Here is a 27425-nt window from a genome sequence, read left to right as displayed (position 1 = left end):
AGGAAGTGAGCACTCTAAAGTCAGAATAATGATTACTTTTGGATTACATAAGAGGGCTTCTAGGGAGGCTGGCAAAGTTCCATTTCTTGACCTAGGTAGTGGTTACAAGAGTGTTTGCATAATACTTATTATGTGTGGATTCCTACACCCATGCTTTATATTTTAAAATTTCAAAAAATGAAATATTTCTCATAGGCTTTTCCATTTTTATCTGGATAAAATACAGACGTGACACCAGGATGACCTGGGAAGCCATGAGTTTAAGATGGTGGACAATCCCCCCTCCCCCCAATCAACCCACACCTTAGTGCATGGAGGAATGCTGCCCAGGGTAACCTCACCCAGGGTAACAATATTAGTCCAGTACTGTTACATGATTAAGAATGCAATTCTATCTTACTGGACCTGTTGCCCATTTTGAAGTTTATTAGTTATAACAGTTGGTCTGCTATAACTTAACTAAAACACATTGAAATGGATCTTTTTTTCCCCTTGTCAATTCTATCTTCTTTCAGGTTCCCTTTTCTTTCCTTGATCCTTTTTACTTAAAAGATGGACCACAGGCCAGTATCATCTATCACTGCCATTTCCTGGGAATTTGTTAGAAAAGCAAGCCCTGGCCACATTCCAGACCTCCATTTCAATCAGAATGCGCACTTTAATAAAAAGTCTAAGTGATTCCTATGCACAATACAGTTTGAGGAGCTCTGCCTTAGAAGACCTGTTGTATCAGTTAAGTTCTTAGTTGCAAGCATTAGAGACTAATTCTGGAAGATTTAAGCAGAAAAGCTCTCCTATTAGTTGAAAGAAGGAAAATAACTCAGAATGTTAACACTGTGTTTTTCTGTCATTAGCTTCTGATTCAAAGTCTTAGGCAAATGCACCTGATTTTTATCCAGGCAAAATACAGACCCTAACTGTGGTTCATGTGTCAACATTTAGTTGCAAGGATGAAGGAGGAAGGTTTTTTGAGGAATGTTTTGTAAAATCAAGTGTTCTTGCCATTTTAGCTTCCTATATCAAAATTCATATAATGAGGAATTCCCCCAAGATAGGAAAGGAACTCAGAGGCTTAATCAAAACCAAAAAAATGGCCAATAAAGAATAGGTCTGATAAAGCAATGATTCAAGTACTCAAGCATGGGTGGAAGGTTGAAACAATAAAAACATTTATAGAAAAAAAATTAAAGGTGAAGGGCTGTTTATAAGAAACAAGATCAGAAACTATGAACTGGGTGGGACAGGAATGGCAAACATGCTCCCTCGTTTCCTTTCTATGCCTACACCAGACACAACTAATCAATCCTGGCATTCTTTTATCCTGGGCTCAAATACTCTTTCATAACCCTTCTCAGGTCAGTGTTCCAGGTCACTACTGTCAATAAATCTATTTCTCCTGCAGAAGGAAAGCTTTCTTTCTTTGTTGAACCTTACGTTTAATTAAAGAGTTTTTGCACATCAACCTTTAGGTGGAATGGTTTCTGTGCATCAGAGCAATCCAGGGCCATCTCGATTTTCAGAAATAAATATTAACACCCAAATCTAGGCTGCCCTGATAATATTTAACAAATGGCTGGCTGTTTTAAGATGTCTTGCCATTTAGACAGATGTTTAGGAAAATCTTGTTAAGAATAATAGTATTAATTTCTTCACTACAATGATGTAAGAGGGTGATTTTTAAATGGGTTCAAAACTTTGAACCTTAAGTCTTCCCTAGGATACAGCTGCTCTGAGCTCTTCACAATCACTGACATATTTTACCATATTTCCTTAAGCTTTGGGGTGTAATTGTTATTAAACATGAAAAATCAAAGCAACAAAGTGTCTGGGCCGGGAGCCATCTAGCCTCGGGGCTTGACAAAAATTGAACCTCATTAAGTCAGGGAAATTTTAGCCAGTCTGAAGGTCAATTAAGGTAATCAGTCAGTGCAGTAATCTACCCAAAGCCACTTGAATAAGCTAAGGTGCCACCAATGCACAGTCCAACGGTAATGACAGCACTGCTCAGAGTTTGGGCTGGGGGTGGGGACAGATATGGGGGGAGTAGAGACGTATTTATGAAGCTTGTGTAAGAGCACTTAGAGAATAATCACTGTTTCTACTTTATTTTGTTTTTCTTTTTTAATGAGAAACACACAAAATCCTTTGGTCATTCTATTCATTATCCGGATGGCACTGACTATCTTCTATGAAGCAAAATCATTTTAATTAGTGTGCTAGCTTCTTTCTTTAGGAAAACCAATTATTTCTTTAAAAAAGAAAAAAAGAAGAGTTCATCAGGCTTCATGCTTCTCTCCATATACCCCTCTTCCCAATTCAGGCCCTACTGGATCAATTCAAAGCACAACTGTCATTGTTAGAAACACCAAAGCATGGCTCCAAATAGCAAACATGTGATGGTTTAGTTTAGCCAGATAAACAGTCCTTGCCCTCTAGATTTTTTCTCTAAGAGTACTTATGCAGTCAAGATAAAAGCTGATAAATATCTTGCTGATGAAGTAAGAAGCACTGAGTAGATAATTGCAGTAGAATTGTTATATGAATGACTCCATTCTCCACTGCCTCTCAAACCCATTGCCATGTAACTCTGTATTGTCTGCCTTCTCTGGCTCTGGGCTGGGCCATGTGGCATGCTTAAGGTCAATGGATATTGGCCATTATGGTGCATGCAGGGGTGGGCTTGCTTGGTCAAGTGGACTTGCTTGGTTTGGTTCTCTGCCAATTTCATGAGAAGGATATGCCCAGGCTAGAATGCTTGTTCCAGGAGGAAGGAGACAAACACATGGAATAGAACTAGGTCCCCTCAGTCATCTCCATCAAGACTGTCTTGGGTCAGTCAAGAGCAAGCAAACCCATACACGTGAGAGGACTTGACCAAGGTGACCACTCCAGACTAGAGATAAGCAAATGCTATTATTGCATGCTGCTTAAATGTTATACTGTACTACTGTGACAATAGATAACTGATAATATACACATTTAACTAGAATAAGTTTTTGTGGTCACTAAACCATATTTTCAGGAAAACACCATCAAAATAAATTTCTGATCAATCAATTGATGGATTGACATTATTTCAATTCAGTTCTTTGGCCAAAAGCATTGGTTTAACAGTAGTCTTCTCTATGTGGACCTGGGCTATATAAATCCTGGGCTATGTTTAAAAATAACACAGCTGCAATTATTTACTTGTATAGATTTAACCTGTATGCAGGTCAAGAAGTAACAGTTACAACTGGACATGGAACAACAGACTGGTTCCAAATAGGAAACGGAGTATGTCAAGGCTGTATATTGTCACCCTGTTTATTTAACTTATATGCAGAGTACATCATGAGAAACACTGGGCTGGACGAAACACAAGCTGGCATGAAGATTGCTGGGAGAAATATCAAGAACCTCATATATGCAGATGATACCACCCTTATGGCAGAAAGTGAAGAAGAACTAAACTGTCTCTTGATGAAGGTGAAAGAGGTAAGTGAAAAAGTTGGCTTAAAGCTCAACATTCAGAAAACTAAGATCATGGCATCTGGTCCCATCACTTCATGGCAAATGGGACAACAGTGGAAACAGTGCCTGACTTTATTTTTCTGGGCTCCAAAATCACTGCAGATGGTGACTGCAGCCATGAAATTAAAAGACACTTACTCCTTGGAAGGAAAGTTATAACCAACCTAGACAGCACATTAAAAAGCAGAGACATTACTTTGTCAACAAAGGTCGGTCTAGTCAAGGCTATGGTTTTTCCAGTGTTCATGTATGGATGTGACAGTTAGACTATAAAGAAAGCTGAGCACCGAAGACTTGATGCTTTTGAACTATGGTGTTGGAGAAGACTCTTGAGAGTCCCTTGGACTGCAAGGAGATCTAACCAGTCCATCCTAAAGGAGATCAGTCTTGGGTGTTCATTGGAAGGACTGATGCTGAAGCTGAAACTCCGATACTTTGGCTACCTGATGCGAAGGGCTGACTCATTTGAAAAGACCCTGATGCTGGGAAAGATTGAGGGTGGGAGGAGGAGGGGATAGCAGAGGAAGAGATGGTTGGATGGCATCACTGACTCAATGGACATGGGTTTGGGTGGACTCCAGGGGTTGGTGATGGACAGGGAGGCAAGGTGTGCTGCGGTTCATGGGGTGGCAAAGAGTCGGACATGACTGAGCGACTGAACTGAACTGATAGATTTAACAAACTCTAGTTCAAAATAGGGGGCTTCCCTGATGGCTCAATGGTAAAGAATCTGCCTGTAATGCAGGAGACACAAGAGATGCGGGTTTGATCCCTGGGTTGGGAAGATTCCCTGGAGGAGGAAATGGCAACCTGCTCCAGTATTCTTGCCTGAAAAATCCCATGGAAAGAGGATCTTGGCAGCTTGCAATCCATGGGGTTGCAGTGTTGGACATGACTGAGCAACTGAGAACTTGAGCATTTAGCTCAAAATTGTACTGACAAGTCATGGGGACTAGGACAGGGAAGGCTTGGTCAGGGATCACCCTGAAGAACAGCAGTAGGTGTTTGGCTCCTTCTGCTGGCTCCCTGTTTTGCCCCAGTACACATGACTGTACTAAAATACCCATCTCCCTCCACAATAGGCAGGGACAATTGCTTCCATGGGGAGAGAGAGAGTGAAATATTGCCTTAGGATGCCAGGCTGTGCTGGATCATCATGGATCTCCAGGTGGTCTCAGTCCAGCAGCTTTCCTTGGTGATGGTAAAACTGTGAGCAGAACATGGAGCCCATTAGTGCTGGAGGCAATATAAGGAAGTATAGGAGAGGCTGGCGGAATGGAGGGTGTATGCAGAAGGCAGAGTTGCAGTGACAGGGCACGGAGAAAAGTGGCAAAAAGGAGAGCAGGAAAGAACTGGGGGAAACTAGTATTTTATATTAACAGACTTTATTTAATGCTATTTTGTGTCAGGCACTGTTCTAAATGCTTTCAATAATATTTATTTCTCTGAATAGAGCTGGGTACATTTTCTCCATTTTATAGGTGAGGAAACTGAGGCAAATGAATGTTACTTGTCCACATTCACATGGATGATAAGTGGCGGTGGCAGAATTTGAACCCAAGCTGGCCCCAGAGTTCATGCGCTAAACTACTAATATATGTAACCTCTCATATGACTGAACTCCACCAGCTCTGCATACAATATCAAGCAAAAGCAACGTGTATGTGTGTGTGTGTGTGTGTGTGTGTGTGTGTGTGTGTGTGTGTGTATAATTCTGGAAAAACACATGGTCCAGATTTCTGGATGATGAGTACAGTGCATAAAGAATTCTGAAAGCTTCCTCCAAGATAATAAGAACAAAAAGAAGAAAACCCCAGTAGAGAGGGTGGGAAAACAGACCCAGGAGCAGATGGACACCCCTAGAGGGAATCAGTTGTCCCTCCAGAGGCAGAACTGATGCAGAGTCTTAATGAATTTCCATTCCAGTAGCTGAAAGGAGCCTGATGGACACTCACTAGAGACTCTCTGATTTTCAGGGGTTTAGGAGTCTGTGAAGAAAAAAAAAAAAATGGAGGACTCATGGGTCAAGATATGTCTACTGCAAAAACCTGTCAATGGGTCATACTTGCCTTTATGTAACTATCTTACAAATTGCTGGTCAAAGTGTTTCAAAACAGTAGATTTTCAGATTCTTAATGAAGACTCGTAGCAATGGAAGTGTGGAAGTGATAGTTCTTCCAGAAAGGATCAAATCTACTTTCCATGCTTTTAGATGATAATTACAGTATGTATGAAAATCTATTAGCCTGGTGATGACACAGGTTATAAGGGATCTGCCTTATCATAGAGACATCTCTGAAAGGTGCAGATGAAGTTTAGGACTATGACAACCTAGCATTCTAGGGTTTGTTTGTTTTTTTTTTAATCATTTTTGAGGATTTTAGGATTAAATCATATTCATCCTAAGTACATAGTCCATGAGCATAGGCATATCCAAAACTGAGAGCCCGAGTCCCAAGCAGACAGGGCCAGGGACACCTTGAACTTGGTATCATCCAGCAAGTGCAGGGACTCATAAATACTGCCTTCATTAGCTCATGAGTCCTGTGACTTGTGTCTCTGATGAATAGGGGCACATTCTTCGACCCCTCTAGTAAACAAGCAATGTAATTCCTCTGTAAATTGACTATTAGAATAGTTTAAATGCCCTTGCCTACAAGCTGAAAGACATAGTTAACACTTTTTACATAAGCTAGAAGACCAAAATTTAGCTATCAATCAACTAGGGCAGAAAGGAATGACTTGACAAAATCATTCGTTAAGTCTGACAGGAGTCAAGAACACAAGGCTTTCTTCCAACTGTTTAAATGTATGTGTGACAAGGGAATATTAATGGCCTAAGACAAGACATTTAAAGGTATTAGCTCAGCACTACCAGTCTATTTTACCCAATTAGGGCTATTAATCAATGTAAATAAGTACATTTTCTTCAGCAAACCAAAGGAAAACAGTTGATGTATCATAATTGTTCTTACAGTTCACTTTCATGAGAGGGCAGAGTGATAAAAAGATAGAGTTTAACTCACAAAACTCAAGAAGAAGAATAAACTGTTAAAATGACCAAAATGGTCTGCCTATAGGACGGGCCATAAGGAATGCATGATGCGTACTGGGTCACTTTCAAATAGATATAGCAAAAATATTTTGCACAAACTTTAAAAGTCTGCAACCATTTGATGAATATGAAAGTTTTCTGAAGAAGATGGTTCAAGAAAAAATGGCTCTCCCAGCCAACAAGAATCATAGAACCTCAAACTTGGATGAGACTTTAAAGGTTGTAAGCCCAATTTTAATCTAACCAATGAAAGAACATCTCTGCAAATCTTTTTAATGGATAGACATTCATTCTTTCTCTAATTTCAGTTTTATTGAGACAAAATTGTGTTTGAAATAAAACTGTAAGATATTTAAAGTGTATGTCATGGTGATTTGATATACATATACACTGTGAAAAGATTCCTCCCATCTCGCTAATTAATATATCCATCACCTAGCATACTTCTTTTTTGGTCAGAATTTTAAGTTCTACTGTCTTAGAAAATTTCAGTTTCACGACAATGCTATCAACTCTAGTCATTTTGTTTTACGTGAGACCCTCAGACCTTATTCCGCTCAAAGCTTAAAGTCTATACCCATTTACCAACCTCCCCCCATTCCCTCATTCTTGCTACCACTTTTCTATTCACCATATTTATAAATATGACTTTTTTCTTTAATATTCCACATATAAGTGATATCATGAAGTATTTGTCTTTCTCTGTTTGGCTTATGTCACTTAACATAATGCTCTTAAGGCTTATCCATGTTGTCACAAATGGCAGAATTTCCTTCTTTCTTGTGGCTAAATAATATTACATTATGTGCATGTATTATATATATATATATATATATATATATGTTTGTGCATATGGTAAGTTGCTTCAGGCATGTCCGACTCTTTGAGACCCTATGAACCATAGCCCGCCAGGCTCCTCTGTCCATGGGATTCTCCAGGCAAGAATACTGGAGAGGGTTGCTGTGTCTTTCTCCAGAGGATCTTCCTGACCCAGGGATCAAACCTGCATCTCTTACATCTCTGGTGTTGGAGTTACCACTAGTGCCACCTGGGAAGCCATATCTATATCTATATCTATATATGTTACATATTCTTTATTTATTCAATATCCATGATGGACACTTAGTTTGTTTGCATGTTTTGACTATTTTCAATAATGTTGCACTGCTGCTGCTGCTGCTGCTAAGTCGCTTCAGTCGTATCCAACTCTATGCGACCCCATAGACGGCAGCCCACCAGGCTCCGCCGTCCCCAGGATTCTCCAGGCAAGAACACTGGAGTGGGTTGCCATTTCCTTCTCCAATGCATGAAAGTGAAAAGTGAAAGTGAAGTCGCTCAGTTGTGTCCGACCCTCAGCGACCCCATGGACTGCAGTTTTCCAGGCTCCTCCATCCATGGGATTTTCCAGGCAGGAGTACTGGAGTGGGGTGCCATTGCCTTCTCCAATGTTGCACAGACATAGGCGTTTAATTTGTCTTCGGTTGTGCACTTCAATATCTTTTCTGATCTCACAGAGGAAAAAGTATCCATAAAGAAAAATCTTCACAAAGCCACATTAGTATCAAAGACATTTAAACATTGCACCAAATAAGAGAAATGAGAGTAAATGCATAAAAATAAAATGGGGAAGGCAGTAATGCAATTGGGCTTCCCTGGTAGCTCAGCTGGTAAAGAATCCACCTGCAATGCAGGAGATCCAGGTTGGATTCCTGGGTCAGGAAGATCCCCTGAAGAAGGGATAGGCTACCCACTCCAGTATTCTTGGGCTTCTCTGGTGGCTCAGACAGTAAAGAATCCACCTGCACAGTGGGAGATCTGGGTTCGATCCCTGAGTTGGGAGGTTCCCCTGGAGGAAGGCATGGCAACCCACACCAGTGTTCTTGCCTGGAGAGTCCCCACGGACAGAGAAGCCTGGCGGGCTACAGTCCATGGGATCTCAGAGTTGGACACTACTTAGTGACTAAGCACAGCACAGCACACAGTAATGCAATTAGCTCAAAGGAAGCAGGGAAGTTATTGCAAGAAGTTCAGAGAGAAAAAATATGCTTTATCTCTTTTTATTCTACTCTTTCTCAATAACTGGTGTTCACTCATTTAGTCCTTCTCTGAGAATTGAAGCATTCTAGGTATACGAAGCACTATGTTTGACCAGGGACACGAAGAAAAATAAGACAAACCATCAACTCTCACTCATTGCTAAAATCCCCTCTACTATCTCAATTTCTAGCTACTAATAAAGCTACCGCGATCAACTTGAGCTCATATCTTGAGTGGCCTCATAAATGATGCTTCTCAGAGGCAAGCAGGAGTGCCTCCTGTTCAGTGTGTTGACCTAGGAAACACCATGCTGCTGCTAAGTCACTTCAGTCGTGTCCGACTCTGTGTGACCCCATAGACGGCAGCCCACCAAGCTCCCCCGTCCCTGGGATTCTCCAGGCAAGAACACTGGAGTGGGTTGCCATTTCCTTCTCCAATGCATGGAAGTGAAAAGTGAAAGTGAAGTTGCTCAGTCGTGTCCGACTTAGCGACCCCATGGACTGCAGCCTACCAGGCCCCTCCATCCATGGGGTTTTCCAGGCAAGAGTACTGGAGTGGGGTGCCATTGCCTTCTCCAAGGAAACACCATAAACAAGTCCAGATTTGTTAATTTTCTTAGATTATGTTAGTAGACTTCTTTTTCTCACTTAGAAAGGTCCTCCCAGGACTTCTCCACCTCTCCGTTCAAACAGACATACTTTCAAATATCCAGTTTGTTAGCCCAGAAGATTTGACATTTCAAAAGCATGGAATTTTAGGTAGCATAGGTGAAGGTGAAAAAGATATTTGGAGAATAAACACCTTGGTCAGAACCCTAAACCCACACTAAAAAACAGATTGATTCTTCTGTGTATTCTGAAGGCCTACTCAGTTTCTGACTGCTTATTGCCCTTAATATTAATCCTGTGCATGTTCATTTTTATAGCTTGCAGAGAACTTCCCTAGACATTATTTCATTTGACTTTCTTTATAATGTCACAGTAAGGGTGAAAGATGTAGTTTGCAGGGCCAGCATGATTTTCTTTGTTGCATAAATGAGGAAAGGGATGGTTCACTGGTTACGTATAGAAAATGCCAGAGTCAGGTCTTCCGGTTCCAAGATTAGTGCTATTTTACTTAAGGTCCAAGTGTTTATGAATCTGGCTGTTCAAATTCACAAATCACAATTGGATAAAGATGATCTTTTATTCCATCCTTTACTCCCACACCGAGTCAGCCACTTATCCCCAGCATTGTATCCTCTCAGACACTGTTTACCACAAAAGATCTGTTTAGACACCTGAATATTTCATTCTGAGTACCACTGATTAACTGGCATTGAATGGGCATAAACTGTTTGAATCCAATGTAAGAGAGTCAAAAGTTATGTCAGGATTTCCTTGGTGGTCCAGTGGTTAAGAATTCACCTGACAAGGCAGGGGACAGGGGTTTGATCCCCAGGAAGATCTCACCTGCCACAGGTCAACTAAGCCCGTGTGCCTCATCTACTGAGCCTGCACTTTAGGGCCTGAGAACTGCGACTACTGAAACCCACGTGCCTTAGAGCCTGTAAAAAGAGAAACCACTGCAATTAGGAGACCTTGTCCGCAGCTAGAGAGTGATCCCTACTCATTGCAACTAGAGAAAGCTCATGCACAGCAGTGAAGACCCAGCACAGACAAAACATAAATAAATAGAGTTATATCAGATAAGTTAACTCTAGCAAGGACACTTAGGAAGCTTATGAAATATTTCTCAAAGAAAGATTTGACACTACCACTCGCCCATGTAGCTGCATTGGAGAAAGAAATGGCAACTCAGTCCAATATTCTGTCCTGGGAAATCTCATGGACAGAGGAGCCTCGTGGGCTAGAGTCCACGGGGTCATAGAATGGGACACAACTTAGCAACTAACCAACAACAAACAACAACCCCAACTGCATTGTCAGTTGGGAGAGATAATCATTGACTGAATGGTTTGAGAGCATGTTAGCAGTAGAAGCTTATTTTAAAATGTATGAAGAACTAGATGCAGAGGAGAACGACTCTCTAAAATCATCTTTCTGGTGGAGTCAGTTCTACACACCTGCCACAGTGTGGCAGGATTTGTACCAGACAGAGTCATCTGGCCCCATACTTCCATATTTCTGGCCATTCCACATTATATCACAAGTCTTCTGGGTCTCAGAAGAATCCCCATTGTAAAAATGAGAGACTCTGGAAGGACCCCATTGAAAACTTATCAGTTTGTACTCTGGGTATCAGATAAGTGACGCTTCACTTTAGCAGAATGGGAAACTTGGGGAGATAAGATGCTGCTGGATTAGGGAAGATGGATGATGGGCACTTACTGTTGGTACAGATGTCACTTGTAAATGAACTTCTAAAGCTTATGACTATTTTTGGTCATTAAAGAGCCCATTGCATTTTCTAAAACAGAAACCCTTTCCCCATGCTCCCCAGCTCTATTCCAATTGTAGATAACTGCGTACCTCTGAACTAACCTCTCTGCCCAAAGTTCTGCCACCATATGCTATACTTTTTCATTCCCTGTCTGTAACTATTGCACAGTGGTGCATTTCCAACAGCTGCTGAATTTTTCCTCAAGGGGATTCATTTCATACAGAGGCCTAATGATGACTCCACATTTCTAAGTCTGTGGAAATCCCATAATATGACTGGCGCTATTACTGTTTAGGGAAATGCAGGTGACAGTCAGATTTCAGATCCTTCAGTTTTACAGAAGACCTGGACTCTTACATGGTATTTATTTCATTTCAAGTAGATCCTTACTTCTAGAGCATGGGCTTCTCTACTTTTCCTATAAAAGGCCAGACAGTATGTGATTTAGTTTTTGCAGCCAGTTGGTCTCTGCCGCAACTACTCAACTCTGCCATCATAGAACAAAAACTAACAGTACAACTTATTTTCAAAACAGGCACAAGGGCAGATGTGGGCCACTGATTTGCAGGCACCTGATTTATATAGTTTCATCTGTGGAATTTAAGTCTTACAACCCTATCACCCTGTCCATGTCACTCTGTTGCTTTACTACTTCAAATCCCAGGCTATTTCAAGTTCCTTTCACCCACTCTTTACTTAGAACCTAGCATCTTCAGTATGCAGCAGTTATCTGCATAAGAAGAAAATTGAGAAGACTAGAGATGACCTCAAGAGGCCTCAAGGGTCCAGTCTGACTGCTTTACTTGACCAAGATGATGTTTATTCTCTTTGCCTCACATCCTGTTAGAAAACATAGTTTATCTCAGTGGTACCTAAGCAATTCCTTTTCTAGTAGAAGCTTCAAGGCAGAGAACAAAGAGGAATGGTTAGATGTAAAAGCAGAAGCTGTTGACTTTTCCTAAAACTTCTGTGGACTAGAAGGGTATCTGGTTGGGTTGCCCAGCCTGCTCAATATAGGTGTTCTGACCTAGACTGGACTCCAAGTCCTGATTATTTCCTCCTAATTTGGCAAAAAAATATTGAGAGTCCTTCCACAGACTGGACAAATACACAGAGAATGCACCTAAAGAGCACGAGGCAAGCTTGTTGCTATGGTAATATACAGACACAATGAAAGTCACAAGGGATCTACTTTCACCCGTTATTCCGGCATCTATGGATATAGCCTCAGGGCAACACTGATCTAAGCCTTCAGATTTCAAAGGAGGAGCTGTGGGAAATCTGCTCAGTCGGGCATGGTCAGTGCTGCCTTCTTCCTGCCCCTGTGACTCTGAGCCTTCCCTTGCCCACGGTCAGTGCCCGGACCACCCAGCTCGCCGTAACCAGAGGTGCTCTTCAACTTCTCTGTCACCCTCTTCATGTAGCTGCAACTCCGATTGCAGCTATTTAAAAACAGCTTGATCTTCACTGAAATTGAAGGAATCAAATAAAGATATAGAAGTCCTGCCCTTAAGAATTAACAGGATTGATGCACTCCTGAAAAAAAAAAAAAAAAAAAAAAACTGGTTTGAGAGAAGAGGGGGCTGAGATTGGTTATCCACCAAACTTCTGACAAGCACTTATGGTTGGATCAGATGGAAAATCCCCTCCTGTCACCAAAGTCCTCAGGACAAATGGTTCTTCTCCGATCCTGGAACACTGGGGCAAAAATTCATCCATGTCTTTCTTACTGAATATACCAGGCAAGTTGGCTAGTCTCTCTGTCTGCATTTAATCAGCCATCCCCCACTCCAGCTAAGATAAAAGTCCTTTACTTTTCCCTCTTATGATTAATTAGGAAAGTAATTATCAAAATCTCTTTCATGGTTCAGTGTCTTGCATGGGGCTGGCCACAGATATGGGTGGTTTAAAGAAGAAAAAAATCAGGGATGTTAAACAGGAAGGCTATTATTTTGATTATTATGAGGATCTCAAGACATTATGAATTGATATTTACCTTATAGCCTTCCCAGTAATGGAATTTTAATAAAAGCTATAAAATAAGTCCAAAGTGTATCAACTTGAACAACTGTAGTCATTAAAAGGACAGGCTTCAGAATTAGCTCACTTGGATTCACTAACTTGCCAGCTTTATATTGGTAAGAAATGTAAGCTCACTGTCAGAATTTCAAAATGCTACTCTGTAAAAATAAAATCTTTTTGATAAGGACAGATTTTAGAATCAAATTATAACACATCAAACAGAGAATGGACACTAGCTAAAGAAATGTCAAACAGTATCTGTGGGTTCAACTTTGCTTTCTTGACCTTCATATACACCCAGGTGTATAGGAGCAATGGATCAGATGGCTACTTCAGCTCTCAATGATAGGATAGCAGCAGCTGCCCAGTTTCTAAGCCTAACCACTTCTAGCACTCAGAGCTACAGAAAGGCAAGCCAAGTGACTGTGAAGCCACAAATTCATGTGTAATGATAGTCACTAATTTGTAGGTTTTTGGAACTCTATTTAAATAGAATTCTTTACTAAAGCTCCCCCCACCTTTACAGCATACAAATTATGTTTTTTAATTTTTAATTTAGATTTATTTATTTGCTTGTCTACAGCAGGTCTTAGTTGCAGCGCATGGAAACTTCTTTGGTCTTCATTGCAACATGCGGGATCCTTTCATTTTGGCATGCAAACTCTTAGATGTGGCATGTGGGATCTAGTTCCTTAAACAAGGATAGAATCTGGGCCACCTGCATTCGGAGCGTGAAGTCTTAGCCACTGAACCATCAGGGAAGTCTTTTACTGAAATTTTTATTTGGGCCTTAAGCTAGACAAAGTAGAAAAAAATTAGTTTTGGAGCACAAACCCAACAATTTGATAATTACAAAATCACTGATCTTAATTCAATTTGCTAGCTACTAAAATTGCCCAGTAATTGTACCAGATGCTGGGTAAAGGGATAATCTCCCATTTCTAAAGCAGAGGCTGCTATTGCAGGGGGTCTTAGGATGCTAAAGGAAGAAATTCTGCCCTGAGAAAAGATCTCTGAGGTCCCTTCTACTTTATGAGTAGAGTTTATGAGTCTATGACCTCCACTGAATCCATCTTTTTTTCTTCCAAGAGAAAAGCTGGTTGAGAAATAAGCCCAGAAGACACTATTGCTTTTCTTTCCTGTCACTCCTTTCCCCCTCCTCCTACCCCCCTTTGATTCTGGGGGTAACTATAAATCTTTATACACATATAATCACCATTCAACTTTTAAAATAATCATTTAAAGAGACTGTATCCTTCTTTCTGAAATTAAAGATGGGTGTGATTTCTCTTCCTCTCATTGGGGGACATTCTTTGTTCAGATGATTAAATTTCTGAGCTGTTTTTCTGTACATGAAGGAAATTTTCCATGCTCCAGTCTGACAAAAATACCTGTTTTGGGTACAGTTTCCTGAAATGTGGCACCATATGTGCATCAGTAAACATTATGTGTAGAGTAAATTAAGCTGAGCCTTATAATTAGGCGGTAAGGAAATTACTGTAGACCTGAAAAAGTAAATCAGCAGTATTAAAATGCTCTCCATTTTCTCTGAAGCACTTCAGAGTGTCATTAAAAAAAACCCAAAAAACGTCATGTCACGGTGATAAACATAGAAAAAAAAATGCATTTGGAGCAAGGCAAACTAAAAGACACCACAATTCAAATAAGTCTTCAGATCTGGAGTCCAGGGTGTCATCTCATCGTAAAATTTAAAAGTCAGCCCTTTTGCCACTAACATAGGAGAAAAAGAAAACCACCTGACTTTGAGACTTTGGGAGGAAACTTTCTCATACAGCAGGTGCAGTAAAGACATTAAGAGCTAGAAGCTCTGGAGCAGAGCCAAGACTAAGGAGAGTCACCCATTATAAACAAAATAGCAACACTGTAAATAAAAACAAGATCAGTATTGCTAGTTTTCTCTTTTGCTTCAGGTTTCAGTAAAGCTCAGCACTGCCCTATTACTGATCCTGTGTTAATTTACAATGTTGGTAAGTTACTCATCATGAATTTTTTTGCATTAATTTCGATTTTCTAAAATACTGCATAAAAATATTATTTATCTTGATTACTTAGTTTTTTGGTTCTTCCTGAAATTATGTGCTGTAGGCCACTACTGCCTCATTCCTCTCCCCCTCCTCCTGGCCCTGCCCCAGAAAGCACAGATCTTGCCAAGCCCTTCAACACAGCACAGTGAACAATCAGACCATCCATTTCTAATCCTGGCCTATGGGAAGAAGAGGCTCAAGTATGTATTCTCCCTCCCTCAAAACAGGTATTGTATCTATGAAGTGCTGATGACTAAAAGATGCCAAATGGAGACAGGTTGCAGGGCTTCACGAATCTTCACGCAAATCTTCCAAAGAATGATGGTGAGACATAAAAGTTCCCCCCACCAGAAATAAAAGCAGTGGAATTCAAACTTGCCAGAATATCACAATTATCTGGAAAGCTTATTGCAATATAGCATTTAACTTGCCACTGCTACATGAACTTAGAATCTCAAGATGAAGCCATATACGGGTTTCTCTCACTATCCGAATGTACAGATGCTCATGAAACCTTTTGCAAGATGACATGCTGTAGAATGAAGAAGCAATCACCTTATGAGGTATCTTACTAGTGGATGCCCAAAACACATCAGGATAAAAGCACAAATGCTCACAAACACAGTTTAAAACTTTGGTGGCTGGATGCTGAGATGTTGAGTGTAGTTTCCAGGGAAGGAGCTTGGTGGCGCTACTCTTGCCGCTTCCAGCGCCCACTGCCTGTGTAAGAGTTGGCTGTAAAATGCTGGACAGATCTTTACATTCACCTTTCTTTGTAAGAGCAAAAATCCTCCAAATTCCTTTCAGCTAGCAAAAACAGAAACCAATGTAGGTTTTTCATAAAAGGCATAAACAGACTTTTGAAAAACAGGAGATACCTGGTATCTGCATTTTGGTAGGTTCTTAAGCTCAACTTTTCTAAAGTCAGCCCAGCAATAGGAAACATCTGGGTTAAAGCATAGAAACTCTCTCTTAAAATGGAGAAAGCTATTATCACAGTAAAAATGGACTTGTTAAGTTAACAAATCTTGCTCTTCAAACAAAAGAACCAAAGACATGAGAGTTTAGAACAGAGGAAAGTTGATGATTGGGATACTTCTAGGCTGGCTGGATACAGATTCTCCATCCTTTCATCACTTGTGTGGTGGCAACTTACTTTACTTTGGGCACTAAGATATGCCTTGAGGAAACAAAGAACATTAGGTCATGGGCATAGGCAAAAATAAACAAACAACTTAAATCTACAGCAAAAAGTGTCATAATAAAGGTATTTAAAATGCTTTAGGAGCCTACTGGATAAACCCTGTTTATAAGAATTGAATAAAGTTGTGATGATCAGGTGACATTTAAGCTAAGCCTTGTAGGAAAAATTGCAAATTTTCCTAAAAGGAAAAAAAGAAAAAAGAGGGAGGGAGGGCATTTGGAAAAATTGTGAGTTTTCATGGAAAAAGAAGATAAATGAAGGAAAGGGGCATTCTAAGCAGAAGTAACATCAAGTGCAAAGCAATGAAGATGTGGGAAGACTGGTCTAAAAGACTGCTGGAGCTACACTGAACTGAAGGCAGGGAGCCTGGGGTCAAGTCACTGATTGTGAGGCTGTGATGATCGTTTTTTGAAAAGCAACTAAGCAGTGCCAATGGTAATGGAGAAGGAGTGCACTCAAAACACAGTTAGTGGGGATCTAGGGAAAGATAATGGAAGAAATTACACAAGGCAAGAACTTTCTTGAAAAGCTGATTATAGTGGGGAGCACACAGGTATATAGGGTGGAGGAAGGGTAAGGATTTAATTTTAACATACTCTGGAAATTTCATTCAGAAAAGAAGGAAGACGAAGATTGGTTAAGAACATACAAAGTAAATGGATGAATATTACAACCAACATCACCTTCATGAAATTGAGCAGGACCCTGTTGGGGCTCTTGGGCTCAGAAGTCTTTCTGTGTCCTGTTTCTTGTTTAGGCTTCAGCCTCTAAGACTTTCCTTGAGTTCCAGTGGCAAGTTCAGTTCAGTTCAGTTCATTTCAGTCACTCAGTTGTGTCCAACTCTTTGCGACCCCATGGGCTGCAGCACTTCAGGCCTCCCTGTCCATCACCAACTCCCAGAGCCTACTCAAACTCATGTCCATAGAGTCAGTGATGCCATCCAACCATCTCATCCTCTGTTGTCCCCTTCTCTTCCTGCCTTCAATCTTGCCCAGCATGGGGGTCTTTTCCAATGAGCTAGTTCTTTGCATCAGGTGGCCAAAATATTGGAGTTTCAGCTTCAGCATCAGTCCTTCCAAAGAACACCCAGGACTGATCTCCTTTAGGATGGACTGGTTGGATCTTCTTGCAGTCCAAGGGACTCTCAAGAGTCTTCTCCAACACCACAGTTCAAAAGCATAAATTCTTCGGTGCTCAGCTTTCTTTATGGTCCAACTCTCACATCCATACATGACCAATGGAAAAACCATAGCTTTGACTAGATGGACCTTTGTTGGCAAAGTAATGCCTGCTTTTTAATATGCTGTCTAGGTTGGTCATAGCTGTTCTTCCAAGGAGCAAATGTCTTTTAATTTCATGGCTGCAGTTACCATCTGCAGTGATTTTGGAGCCCCCAAAAATAAAAAGTTTGTCACTGTTTCCATTGTTTCCCCATCTATTTGCCATGAAGTGATGGAACTGGATGCTATAACCTTGGTTTTCTCAATGTTGAGTTGTTTTTTTTTTTTTTACACTTTACATAATTGTATTATTTTTGCCAAATATCAAAATGAATCCGCCACAGGTATACATGTGCTGATGTATAGAACAGTCTTATGGACTCAATGTTGAATTTTAAGCCAACTTTTCCACTCTCCTTTTCACTTTCATCAAGAGGCTCTTTAGTTCTTTGCTTTCTGCCATAAGGGTGGTGTCATCTGCATATCTGAGGTTATTGATATTTCTCCCGGCAATCGTGATTTCAGCTTGTGCCTCATCAAGCCCAGCATTTCTCATGATGTACTCTGCATGTAAGTTAAATAAGCAGGGTGACTGTATACAGCCTTAACCTACTCCTTTCCTGATTTGAAACCAGTCTGTTGTCCCATATCCAGTTCTAACTGTTGCTTCTTGACCTGCATACAGATTTCCCAGAAGGCAGGTCAGGTGGTCTGGTATTCCCGTCTCTTTCAGAATTTTCCAGTTTGTTGTGATCCACACAGTCAAAGGCTTTGGGGTAGTCAATATAGCAGAAGTAGATGTTTTTCTGGAACTCTCTTGTTTTTTTCATCGAAAAAGCAAGAGAGTTTTTTTTTTTTTTTTTTTTTGGATGGCAAGTTCAAACTGCTGCTAATAAGAGAAGGGATGAGAATGCAAACAAGGAAGGAACAATCAACAAACAATAGTGTAGCCTTGGGGCAGGATCCTGGTTCCACCTCAAGGGATATACAACAATATCTTTGAGCTCTTCTGCAGAAGTAAGTGAAAGTGGAGTTGCTCAGTCGTGTCCCTGACTCTTTGCGACCCCATGGACTGTAGCCTATTAGGGTCCTCTGTCCATGGGATTCTCCAGGCAAGAATACTGGAGTGGGTTGCCATTTCCTTCTCCAGGGGATCTTCCCAACCCAGGGATCGAACCCTGGTCTCCTGCATTGCAGGCGGGCGCTTTGTCATCTGAGCCACCAGGGAAGCCCCTTAGTAAATAGAAGATGTTATTAACTACTTGATGAGCATTCTTCATTCCAGAGAGAAGGCCACAATTTGATAACCTTGAGAACCACAGAAGCTCATCAGGAGACCATCTGAGGCCAAATTAAAGAAATGCAGGCCCTGCACACACCTTGATCCTTATCAGCAGCCCTGACCTTGAACTATTGCTATAAAGTGAAAGTGAAAGTGAAGTTGCTCAGTCGTGTCTGACTCTTTGCGACCCCATGGACTGTAGCATACCACACTCCTCCGTCCATGGGATTTTCCAGGCAAGAGTACTGGAGTGGGTTGCCATTTCCTTCTCCAGAGGATCTTCCTGATCCAGGGATCGAACCCAGGTCTCCCACACTGTAGGCAGACACTTTACCATCTGAGGAAACTCCTCCCCAAATACCACAGGTTGGGACACAGTATTTTGAGGGCAGGAGCTCGCTGTGTCCCCCTTTGCCTGACAAAGGAATAAAGCTATTTTTTTCTACTTCACTCAAAGCTCTATCTCCAAGACTTATTCAGCACCAGTGCACACAGGCTGAGTTTTCAGCATCATTCATCACAATTTCCTGCCCAGGCAAAGAGGAATGGTGAATTCCCTCAAACATCCTCTGTGATATCCCCGGAAGCCAGGAAGGTACAAAGTGCTTAGATCCTACAGTAAACCAGGGCTTCCACCACTTTCCAAATCTCAAATTCATCCAGCCCCCTTGGGAAATAGGAAGATTTAAAAAAAAAAATCAGCTGTCCTGATGGAAATTTCCCCTGAGAAAAGGATGCCAGGAGCCATTTCAAGTAATAAAAGGTGACCTCAGCAAGGAGAGGTCAAATGGAACAAGATATATTTGACCAAAAGCTGGCTGCAAAGATCCACTAAATACATTGTCAGAATCAAGGCGATTAGCTGCTATCATCAGCTCCCCAAAAAGCTCAATTCAGGCCATAGTGGCAAACTCCTGCAGAACACATTTGAAAATTATCTCCCTTTTAGTGTCTGTTTTGGATAGAAAACTTCAGCCTAAACGTAGCCTCCAACAATATATATGGACCAACCTCACTCACTCAGGTTTTGTGTTCTGAAATGTTTTGGTAAGCTTAAAGGACATTCTTAAAAAAAGAGAGAGAGAGAGAGAGAGAAAAGAAAAGAAAAATCCTTATTTGACCCACCATTTTTGAAAATTTTCCAAATTTCCCTGCTTAGGTATTTCATCCTGGAAAATATGATAGAACTTTTTTTATAATCCTATAGTGGATCTTCCAGTGTCAGGATTAAGATTCTGCCTAGGAGATTTCCTGGTGGTCCAGTGGTAAAGAATTCACCTGCTAGTATAGGGGACATGGGTTTGATCTCTGATTGGGGAAGATACCACATACTGCAGGCAACTAAGCCTGTGTACCGCAACTATGGAACCCATAAGCCATAACTACTGAAGCCCGTGCACCCCAGAGCCCGTGCTCCCCAACAAGAGAAGCCACTGCAATGAGAAGCCCATGCTTTGCAACTAGAAAAAAATTGAACAGTGACAAAGACCCAATGGAGCCAAAAACAAATTTAAAAAAATAATAATTAAAAATAAAATTCAGCTTAAAATTTTTTTTTTTTTTGGCCTGGCACTCTTATTGCCTAGAACAACAACAGTGTCCAAAATAAAACCAAAAGCACACATTCTCTTGAATGTTTTGAGACTCAGGCAATGCTATGTATCCTTCTCCATCCAACTTTTCCTTGACTTCTGGGGCATGAAGAAATCAGCAGAAGCGAATAAATCAGTAGTTGAAGCTTCCACTTAATTGAGCAGTTTCCTATTCATACATGTGTTACAGATTCCTCTGCACAGTGCATTATTTGATTAATCAATACTGATCAAGCTATTGGACTCTTCCTGTGATCTGGACTCACTGGTGAGAAAGAGGTCAAGCTTGGCATCCTCCCCAAGACTGTATTCATGTGTGACCCATCAACCACATGCTGGCTCACAGGAGTCAATTAATCCATGATTTGAACAGTGTCTTTATAAGGGAAGAGATTGCCGATAGTGATATTTTAAGAACTATTTACAACAGATAAAATCATGTACCTTGAACCTGGCCTAATGAGTGTTTCCCAGGAGACAAAAAAGTACATAGTGGCCTGACATTCAGGGCTGCTGTAATGGGATTTTCCTAAATTAGAGAGAGCTTGAGTATACAACCTGTGATCAAAGGGCTTGTCCAGAGACAGCCTTTCAGAGTGCTCATGCCCTCCCCTTCCTCTGCCCTTCTCCTTCTGGTCTCTTTGATTCTGATTTTGGTGTTTCTGATGCCATTTGTGTTCAGCTGTCCCAGAATTGCTTATGTTCTGTATTTCAAACACCAATTGCTGTATGATCATTTTCTGGTCTCTACATGTTTACAGAAGCAAGGCAATCTGACCAGGATTATTAGCTCTGACATAGGTTTTCAGTGTGAAGAACACAAACCTCAAGGTTTGGAGGAAATCAATATTTTGTTTCATAATTTTTAAATTGTAGCCATATAGATAGCCTCAAATCCTTATGAGGAAAAGCAGCTTCAAGTCTGGAAATAAATGATTTCAAAATGTTTTCTTACAATGAATCTAAAAATAATTGGCCCCATCATGAACAGATGTGAGAAAAAGAATTGAATGCCTTAAAATTCCTTTTTTCTGTAAATGTTTTGGAACATCTATAATTCATGCTTTGAGAAGCCAGCTACCTAAACATAATAGCAGTTTTTAAAAAGATCCAGTGAACCATAACAGCTGGAGACCTGAGAGATGATATCCTATCACAAACTAGAACCCTATTCTCAACATGCACTGCAGATGTTTTTTCTGTCTGAATTACATATATGTCACCCAACCCTGGTGGCTCAGACAGTAAAGAATCTGCCTGCAATGCAGGGGACCTGGGTTCAATCCCTGGGTCAGGAAGATCCCCTGGAGAAGGGAATGGCTACCCACTCCAGTATTCTTGCCTAGAGAATTCCATGGATAGAGGAGCCTGGCAGGGGCGTTCACAGGGTCACAGCGGCTGAGCGACTAACACTTTCATTATTTCTTCAGCCATTCCCAACCCCACAATAGTAAAGGTGCTGTTGAAAACCACAAAGCATCTCTACATATTTTGTGAACCGTCTTTGTTCCCCACTGCCTCCCCCAGAGGAGAATAGCATATGGGGGACCCAACTGCATCTGCTAGTTCTTTGGATTGCTAGGATGGAGAAGGGCTAAGAGCCAAGACCCCATAGCTAGACTGCCTGGACAGGGACCTCCAGGCATCCCCACTTGGTGTCACCCTGGGTTCATTACCTGGTTTCATGTCCTCATCTGTAAACAGCCTATTCTATCTCATAGAGCTGAATGAGGATTACATGCAGTCCATTTATAGAAAGAACTTCAAACAGTGCCTGGCACAATGTAAAGACTCCATACATGTCAGCTATAATTTAGTTTACATTTTCATGGACAGTGATTTTACAAACTTGGGCTGATGACAGCCCACCTTTAGCCACAGTTTTTACGTAAGGAACTGGGTCACAAAAGGGAGAGCTGAGGAGTCTTTAGCTGTAATTATTTCTTATTAATCTAGTGAGCTTTTTCTGAAGTCCTATCTGGAGGCAGGGTGTTGATAAATCGACCTTTAACAAACCATCCAGTGACAAGTTTTGCTCATTTGTTTTTAATCCTTTGTTGTATAATCCATTCTATTAAGTTTGCATTCCAGTGTAAAAGCATTCTATGCATGTTTTGATTGTGACAGCAAAACTGACACTTTTCTCAAGTTGACACTGCATCTCATTGCTGGAATTATTGTGATGACTATTAAGGGTGATGGAATAAGAATTAGGCCATTGATTGGTTTGAGGAATAAGAGAGAGCTGCTAAGTTTAGCAACACACTAACATGTTATGATTACTATTTATTAGCTTCTCATAGGAAAACATTTGAGTCCTGATTTGTTTATCAACTTAGGGGGAGAGAAAGACTAACACAAGGACCACAGTAACAATCAGGATAAACCAACATCACTATAAGCATAAGGAAAACCAAGAGGCCATGCCTAGAATAGTTCACAGGTGGCATATAGAAGGGGGGCATGAGGAGCAGCTGGCAGACACCAACTGGGCCCTCTCTATGGGATAAATAGACCATGTGGGCTACTAGGTACTCAAGCAGGGACTCAGCCAAAAGCTTTTGTTTTTACAATGGGCTGATTCCAGAAACACAGCAGTGACAATAGCTCAGACATGGGGCATACTGTGCCCACAGCTCTAAAATTAAAACATAATGCTTAAAGCTGGCAGTTATATTCCCCTAAATCCATTTTTAACTCCAAACAAAATACTCCTAAAAGGATTCTGTTCTACCACTGCCCACTCTCTTGGGGTTAATTGGCAACATGGATCTATGCCAATCAGTTAAAATAATGCCCCTGGGTTCCTGCAACCTTTCTCACAATTTACGACTCTCCAGTTCCCAGGGACATACTGCCTGGGAAAAAAAAAAAAAAAAAAAAGGAGCTCTACTTACTAGAAAATTCTACCTAAAACAGAAATCCTTTTTATTCAATTACTTGATTTTTTTTTCACATGTCTACAAATTTAAGTCCACTTTCTTTCATTAGGCAAGTCCAAGATAATGATCATAATCGACTTTATTTCTTTTTAATTTGGTGACTAGAACTTTGCAAGCCCAGGGTCACCTTCTGAAGAACACTGCCCAACCTTGGGGCTATGAGGAAAAGAGAGGAGGCCCAAAGGGTGGGAACTTATGAAAGTGATCAGAAATATTTTTCTTTGATTTCAGCCTGTGATTTTATTTCTCTAAATATTGTATAAAGGAATATAGGTTTACAGGTAACTAGAGTTGGATCGCTGAGGGTTTTCACTTAGAATTTTTTCTAACAAAGGCCTGTCCATAATTAAAGGAACAGAAAATGTTTCAGTTTTCATCTGAACCACTAGCATTCATTGTGTGTGTATTTAGTTGTTCAGTCATGGTTAACTCTTTGCAACCCTATGGACTATAGCCCACCAGGATCTGTCCATGGAATTCTCTAGTTAAGAATATCGAAGGGGTTGCCATTCCCTTCTCCAGGGGATCCTCCTGTCCCAGGGATGGAACCCTTGTCACCTGCATTGCAGGCAGATTTTTTTTTTCCTGTTTGAGCCACCAGGGGGGCCCTGGGCCATCACATACCAGAGACTCAGATCAAATTTTGTTAATCCAATTAACTAGCTGCTACTGCTAAGTCACTTCAGTCATGTCTGACTCTGTGCGACCCCATAGACAGCAGCCCACCAGGCTCCCCTGTCCCTGGGATTCTCCAGGCAAGAACACTGGAGTGGGTTGCCATTTCCTTCTCCAATGCATGAAAGTGAAAAGTGAAAGTGAAGTCGCTCAGTTGTGTCCGACCCTCAGCGACCCCATGGACTGCAGTTTTCCAGGCTCCTCCATCCATGGGATTTTCCAGGCAGGAGTACTGGAGTGGGGTGCCATTGCCTTCTCCGAATTAACTAGCTACCCACATCTACCCACATCTAAATTGAACATCTACCTGAGCCAAGCTAATCAGATTCCTTGCATATTCTATCTGCAGAAATGCTAGGTAGCTTCTGTTCAGCTCAGGCAAGGTTTTGTACCAGTACAGGTGTGCATGGAGAAACAGAAGAGATGGGGAAAAGAGATTAAAATATTCCAACATATGGATTGGGATAGAACTGACAGATGGAGACCATCTTAGTTCTATAAAGGCATATTGGGGAAGAGAAGGCTGTTTGAGTCAAATTCAGGGATGTGGTATTAAATTATGCCATAACTGTTGGATCTGATTATCGTAAAACAGCTCTCTCTCACCCTTAGTCCTCTCAATCTCTAGGAAAGGTGAGCAGAAAAAAAAATGTTATACATGGAATGATTTGAGGGCATGACATATTCCTTCCAATGCCACCATAAAGGAAGCTCTTCAAAGATCTTGTCACCAAAGCATTTACAATTCCTGTACCATGAAGTCCATCTTCAAATTTCACTGCTGTCCAAAGCTAAAAAGAGTCAACACTTTTCTGAGAATTGTAGCATCAAGGTAAAAACTACTGTCCATTCCTTCCTAGTAAGACAAAAAAAATTCTTGTGACAGGCCATGAGTGAAGAGAACTTAAGTGTTGGTTCCAGAATGTAAAAGAATTGTCCCTATTAAGACCTAGAGAGGGAGGTAAGAAGACTCATTTCATGAACTTTGCCTGGTCGACAACCTGTATGCCTATGTGCTAAGTTGCTTCAGCTGTGTCCAACTCTTTGTGACACTATGGACTATAGCCCCCCAGACTCCTTTGTCAAAAATGCTGGCAAAATACAGGCAAGAATTCTGGAGTGGGTTGCCATGCCCTCCTCCAGGAGATCATCCGAACCCAGGGATCAAACCCACATCTCTTACATCTCCTACACTGGCAGGTAGGTTCTTTATCACTAGCACCACCTGGGAAGCCTGGTTGACAATCCAGCCAAAGGCAAACCCTAGAGAAGCCTGTTCCCTTCCCATCACTTTTAAAACCTGTGAGTATCAGGCATTAGGACTTCTGGCAGAGGAAATAAATGGACTCATTCAAAGAGTTTATAGACCTAGTTTGGCTTCTTATTTTACAGGTAAGAGGAGACCAAGAGATGGAGGATCCACAGTCACAAGGTCAGTTTAGTGGCAACGCTAGAAGTAAAACCCTGAGCTCCAGACACCTGACTCACTGTTGTCTACCATCTCCAATCCCAATTCTTTCTACCAATATCATTTCCTATCAGATGGGGACTTTGTATGGAAAGATAGTCTAAGAAGGCAAGGAGAAGCAGACCTGGTCATACTCTCTCTTAATATTACCTACTAATGCGTAAGAAGACAATGTTTTATTCTCCCTTATTTCAAGATAAAATAAAAAGAAAACACTTTCCTCTAAAGGTTTATTGGGCTTCCCTGGTGGCTCAGATGGTAAAGAATCAACCTGCAATGCAGGAGACCAGGATTCAATCCCTGGGTCAGGAAAGATCCCCTGGAGAAGGAAAGGGTTACCTACTCCAGTATTCTTGCCTAGAGAATTCCATGGACAGAGGTGCCTGGTGGGCTACAGTCCATTGGGGTTACAAAGAGTCTGAGAGACTAATACTTTCACTTTCAAAGAGCTTAATTAGCTTATTAACTAATTGTGATACCTTCTAGAGAACACCAGATCAGTGTGTCTGTACTTTCTGGTGATAACCTGAAAATAGCCCAGAGAAGCTCCACAGCAGTGATTTGAAGCAGTGTCTTCCTTTCCTTCAAACCATTTTTTAAGATGCTCCTTGGCCATTTTTGCCCAGAAAGTTTGCTAATCTCTTACTTGACATGCTTCAGGGATGAGTATTATTGATAGATGATGCAGCCCTGACAGTTCAGCTTTCACAGATACAGAAAGTAAAGCAGGTGTTGCCTCAGAGCAGAGGTTGGTCCCAGATGACCAACACTTAATGAACGAGATGGATATATGTAGAAGCTATCAGCAAGAGATAAGGCCTCTGAGGCAGAAATCACGGAGTTCCTTAATGGATGGTACCATTTCTTCCAGGAAAAGAACACTACAGAAGACAGTGGAGCTCACCATAGCAACACAGAAAATAAGATGTACTAGAAACGGGTACTTGTGTTCATGCAGCATTTTCAAAATGAAAAGGGACCCTGACTAGATTCCTTCCCCCTCCCCTAACATGGACCCTTCAGGCTAATGATGCCCTTAGCCATTTAAATCATCCAGCTACCTTTCCTTGCTTGGTTTCCCTGCTTCCCAAACAACCATCTGATAAGCAAATTTTCCCCTAGATTTATGTCCCCAAGGAAATACACTGGGTCAGAGACCTTAATTAGCCCATCAGATTAAGAGTTGTGTTTCACATTAACCATTGGCACTCTTGTTTATTCATTGATTGCCTTGGGAGTTTTAGTAAGAACTAGCAGAAATTAGAGACTGGTTCTTCACATCCCTAGGTCTGAAAAGCTGAAGACTGTATGTAAAGGGCAGAAATTTTACCACCTAGGAAGATTGTGTCTGGTCAGTGTGAGGGTTTCCCCTCGTTGTCTGCCACTCCTGACTTAGGGGTTGTTTTCATCACCACCACTATTGCACTTGTTATATCTGTTTGCTCAGCAGACTGATTTGTTGATGAAAAGCTTCTGTGTATATGTAGATATTATAAAGAACAGCAAGCTAAGTATTAGGTCTGAAAAAGGACATTCTTAGACACCACCACTAAGTATTAATACCAGGCACTTATAAAGCAAAACAGTACCTGTCTCCTTAGATCTCTTGTTTTCTTGGTCATCTTATCAATTGCAATGTTTAGAGGATCTCCTTTTTCTTTTCTTCCAGTCTATTAAGAAAAAAAAAAATTCAGATTTAGAAAAATTCAATGTTAGTGACATTAAAGGTTAAAAAAAATTAAGAAACACACTTGAGTTGTAGAGTTCAAGCCATTAAAAAAAAAAAAAAAAGGAGTCTTTTCAATACCCAGTTAATATAACTTGATCTCTAAAGTTAATCTCTCTGAAATAAAGATTAAAAGTTGATGAAAATCAATACATTCTCAAGATGGTTACACATATGTCTGTTCAACTCCATGCAGATTTATGTTTTATTCCTTTCTCCAGACATTCAACAATTAAGTAGATACAAGGATGTTTTTGTTATT

At 40.9% G+C, this 27425-nt stretch overlaps 1 protein-coding gene across 1 annotated transcript in view; it reads right to left on the bottom strand.

Moving 5' to 3' along the window:
- Positions 1 to 27425, bottom strand: part of CTNNA2 (catenin alpha 2) — a 1382498-nt gene that overhangs the window by 287434 nt on the left and 1067639 nt on the right. The window contains exon 8 of the mRNA XM_070379403.1: positions 27027 to 27107. Coding sequence (XP_070235504.1) covers positions 27027 to 27107 — 81 coding nt within the window. The remainder of the gene's footprint in view (positions 1 to 27026; positions 27108 to 27425) is intronic.

The sequence above is a fragment of the Bos mutus genome, chromosome 11 (genome assembly GCF_027580195.1).
Source record: "Bos mutus isolate GX-2022 chromosome 11, NWIPB_WYAK_1.1, whole genome shotgun sequence".
NCBI classification, from domain to species: domain Eukaryota; kingdom Metazoa; phylum Chordata; class Mammalia; order Artiodactyla; family Bovidae; genus Bos; species Bos mutus.
Note: the sequence above shows the minus strand (reverse complement) of the source record. Positions and strands in the feature narration are given on the sequence as shown.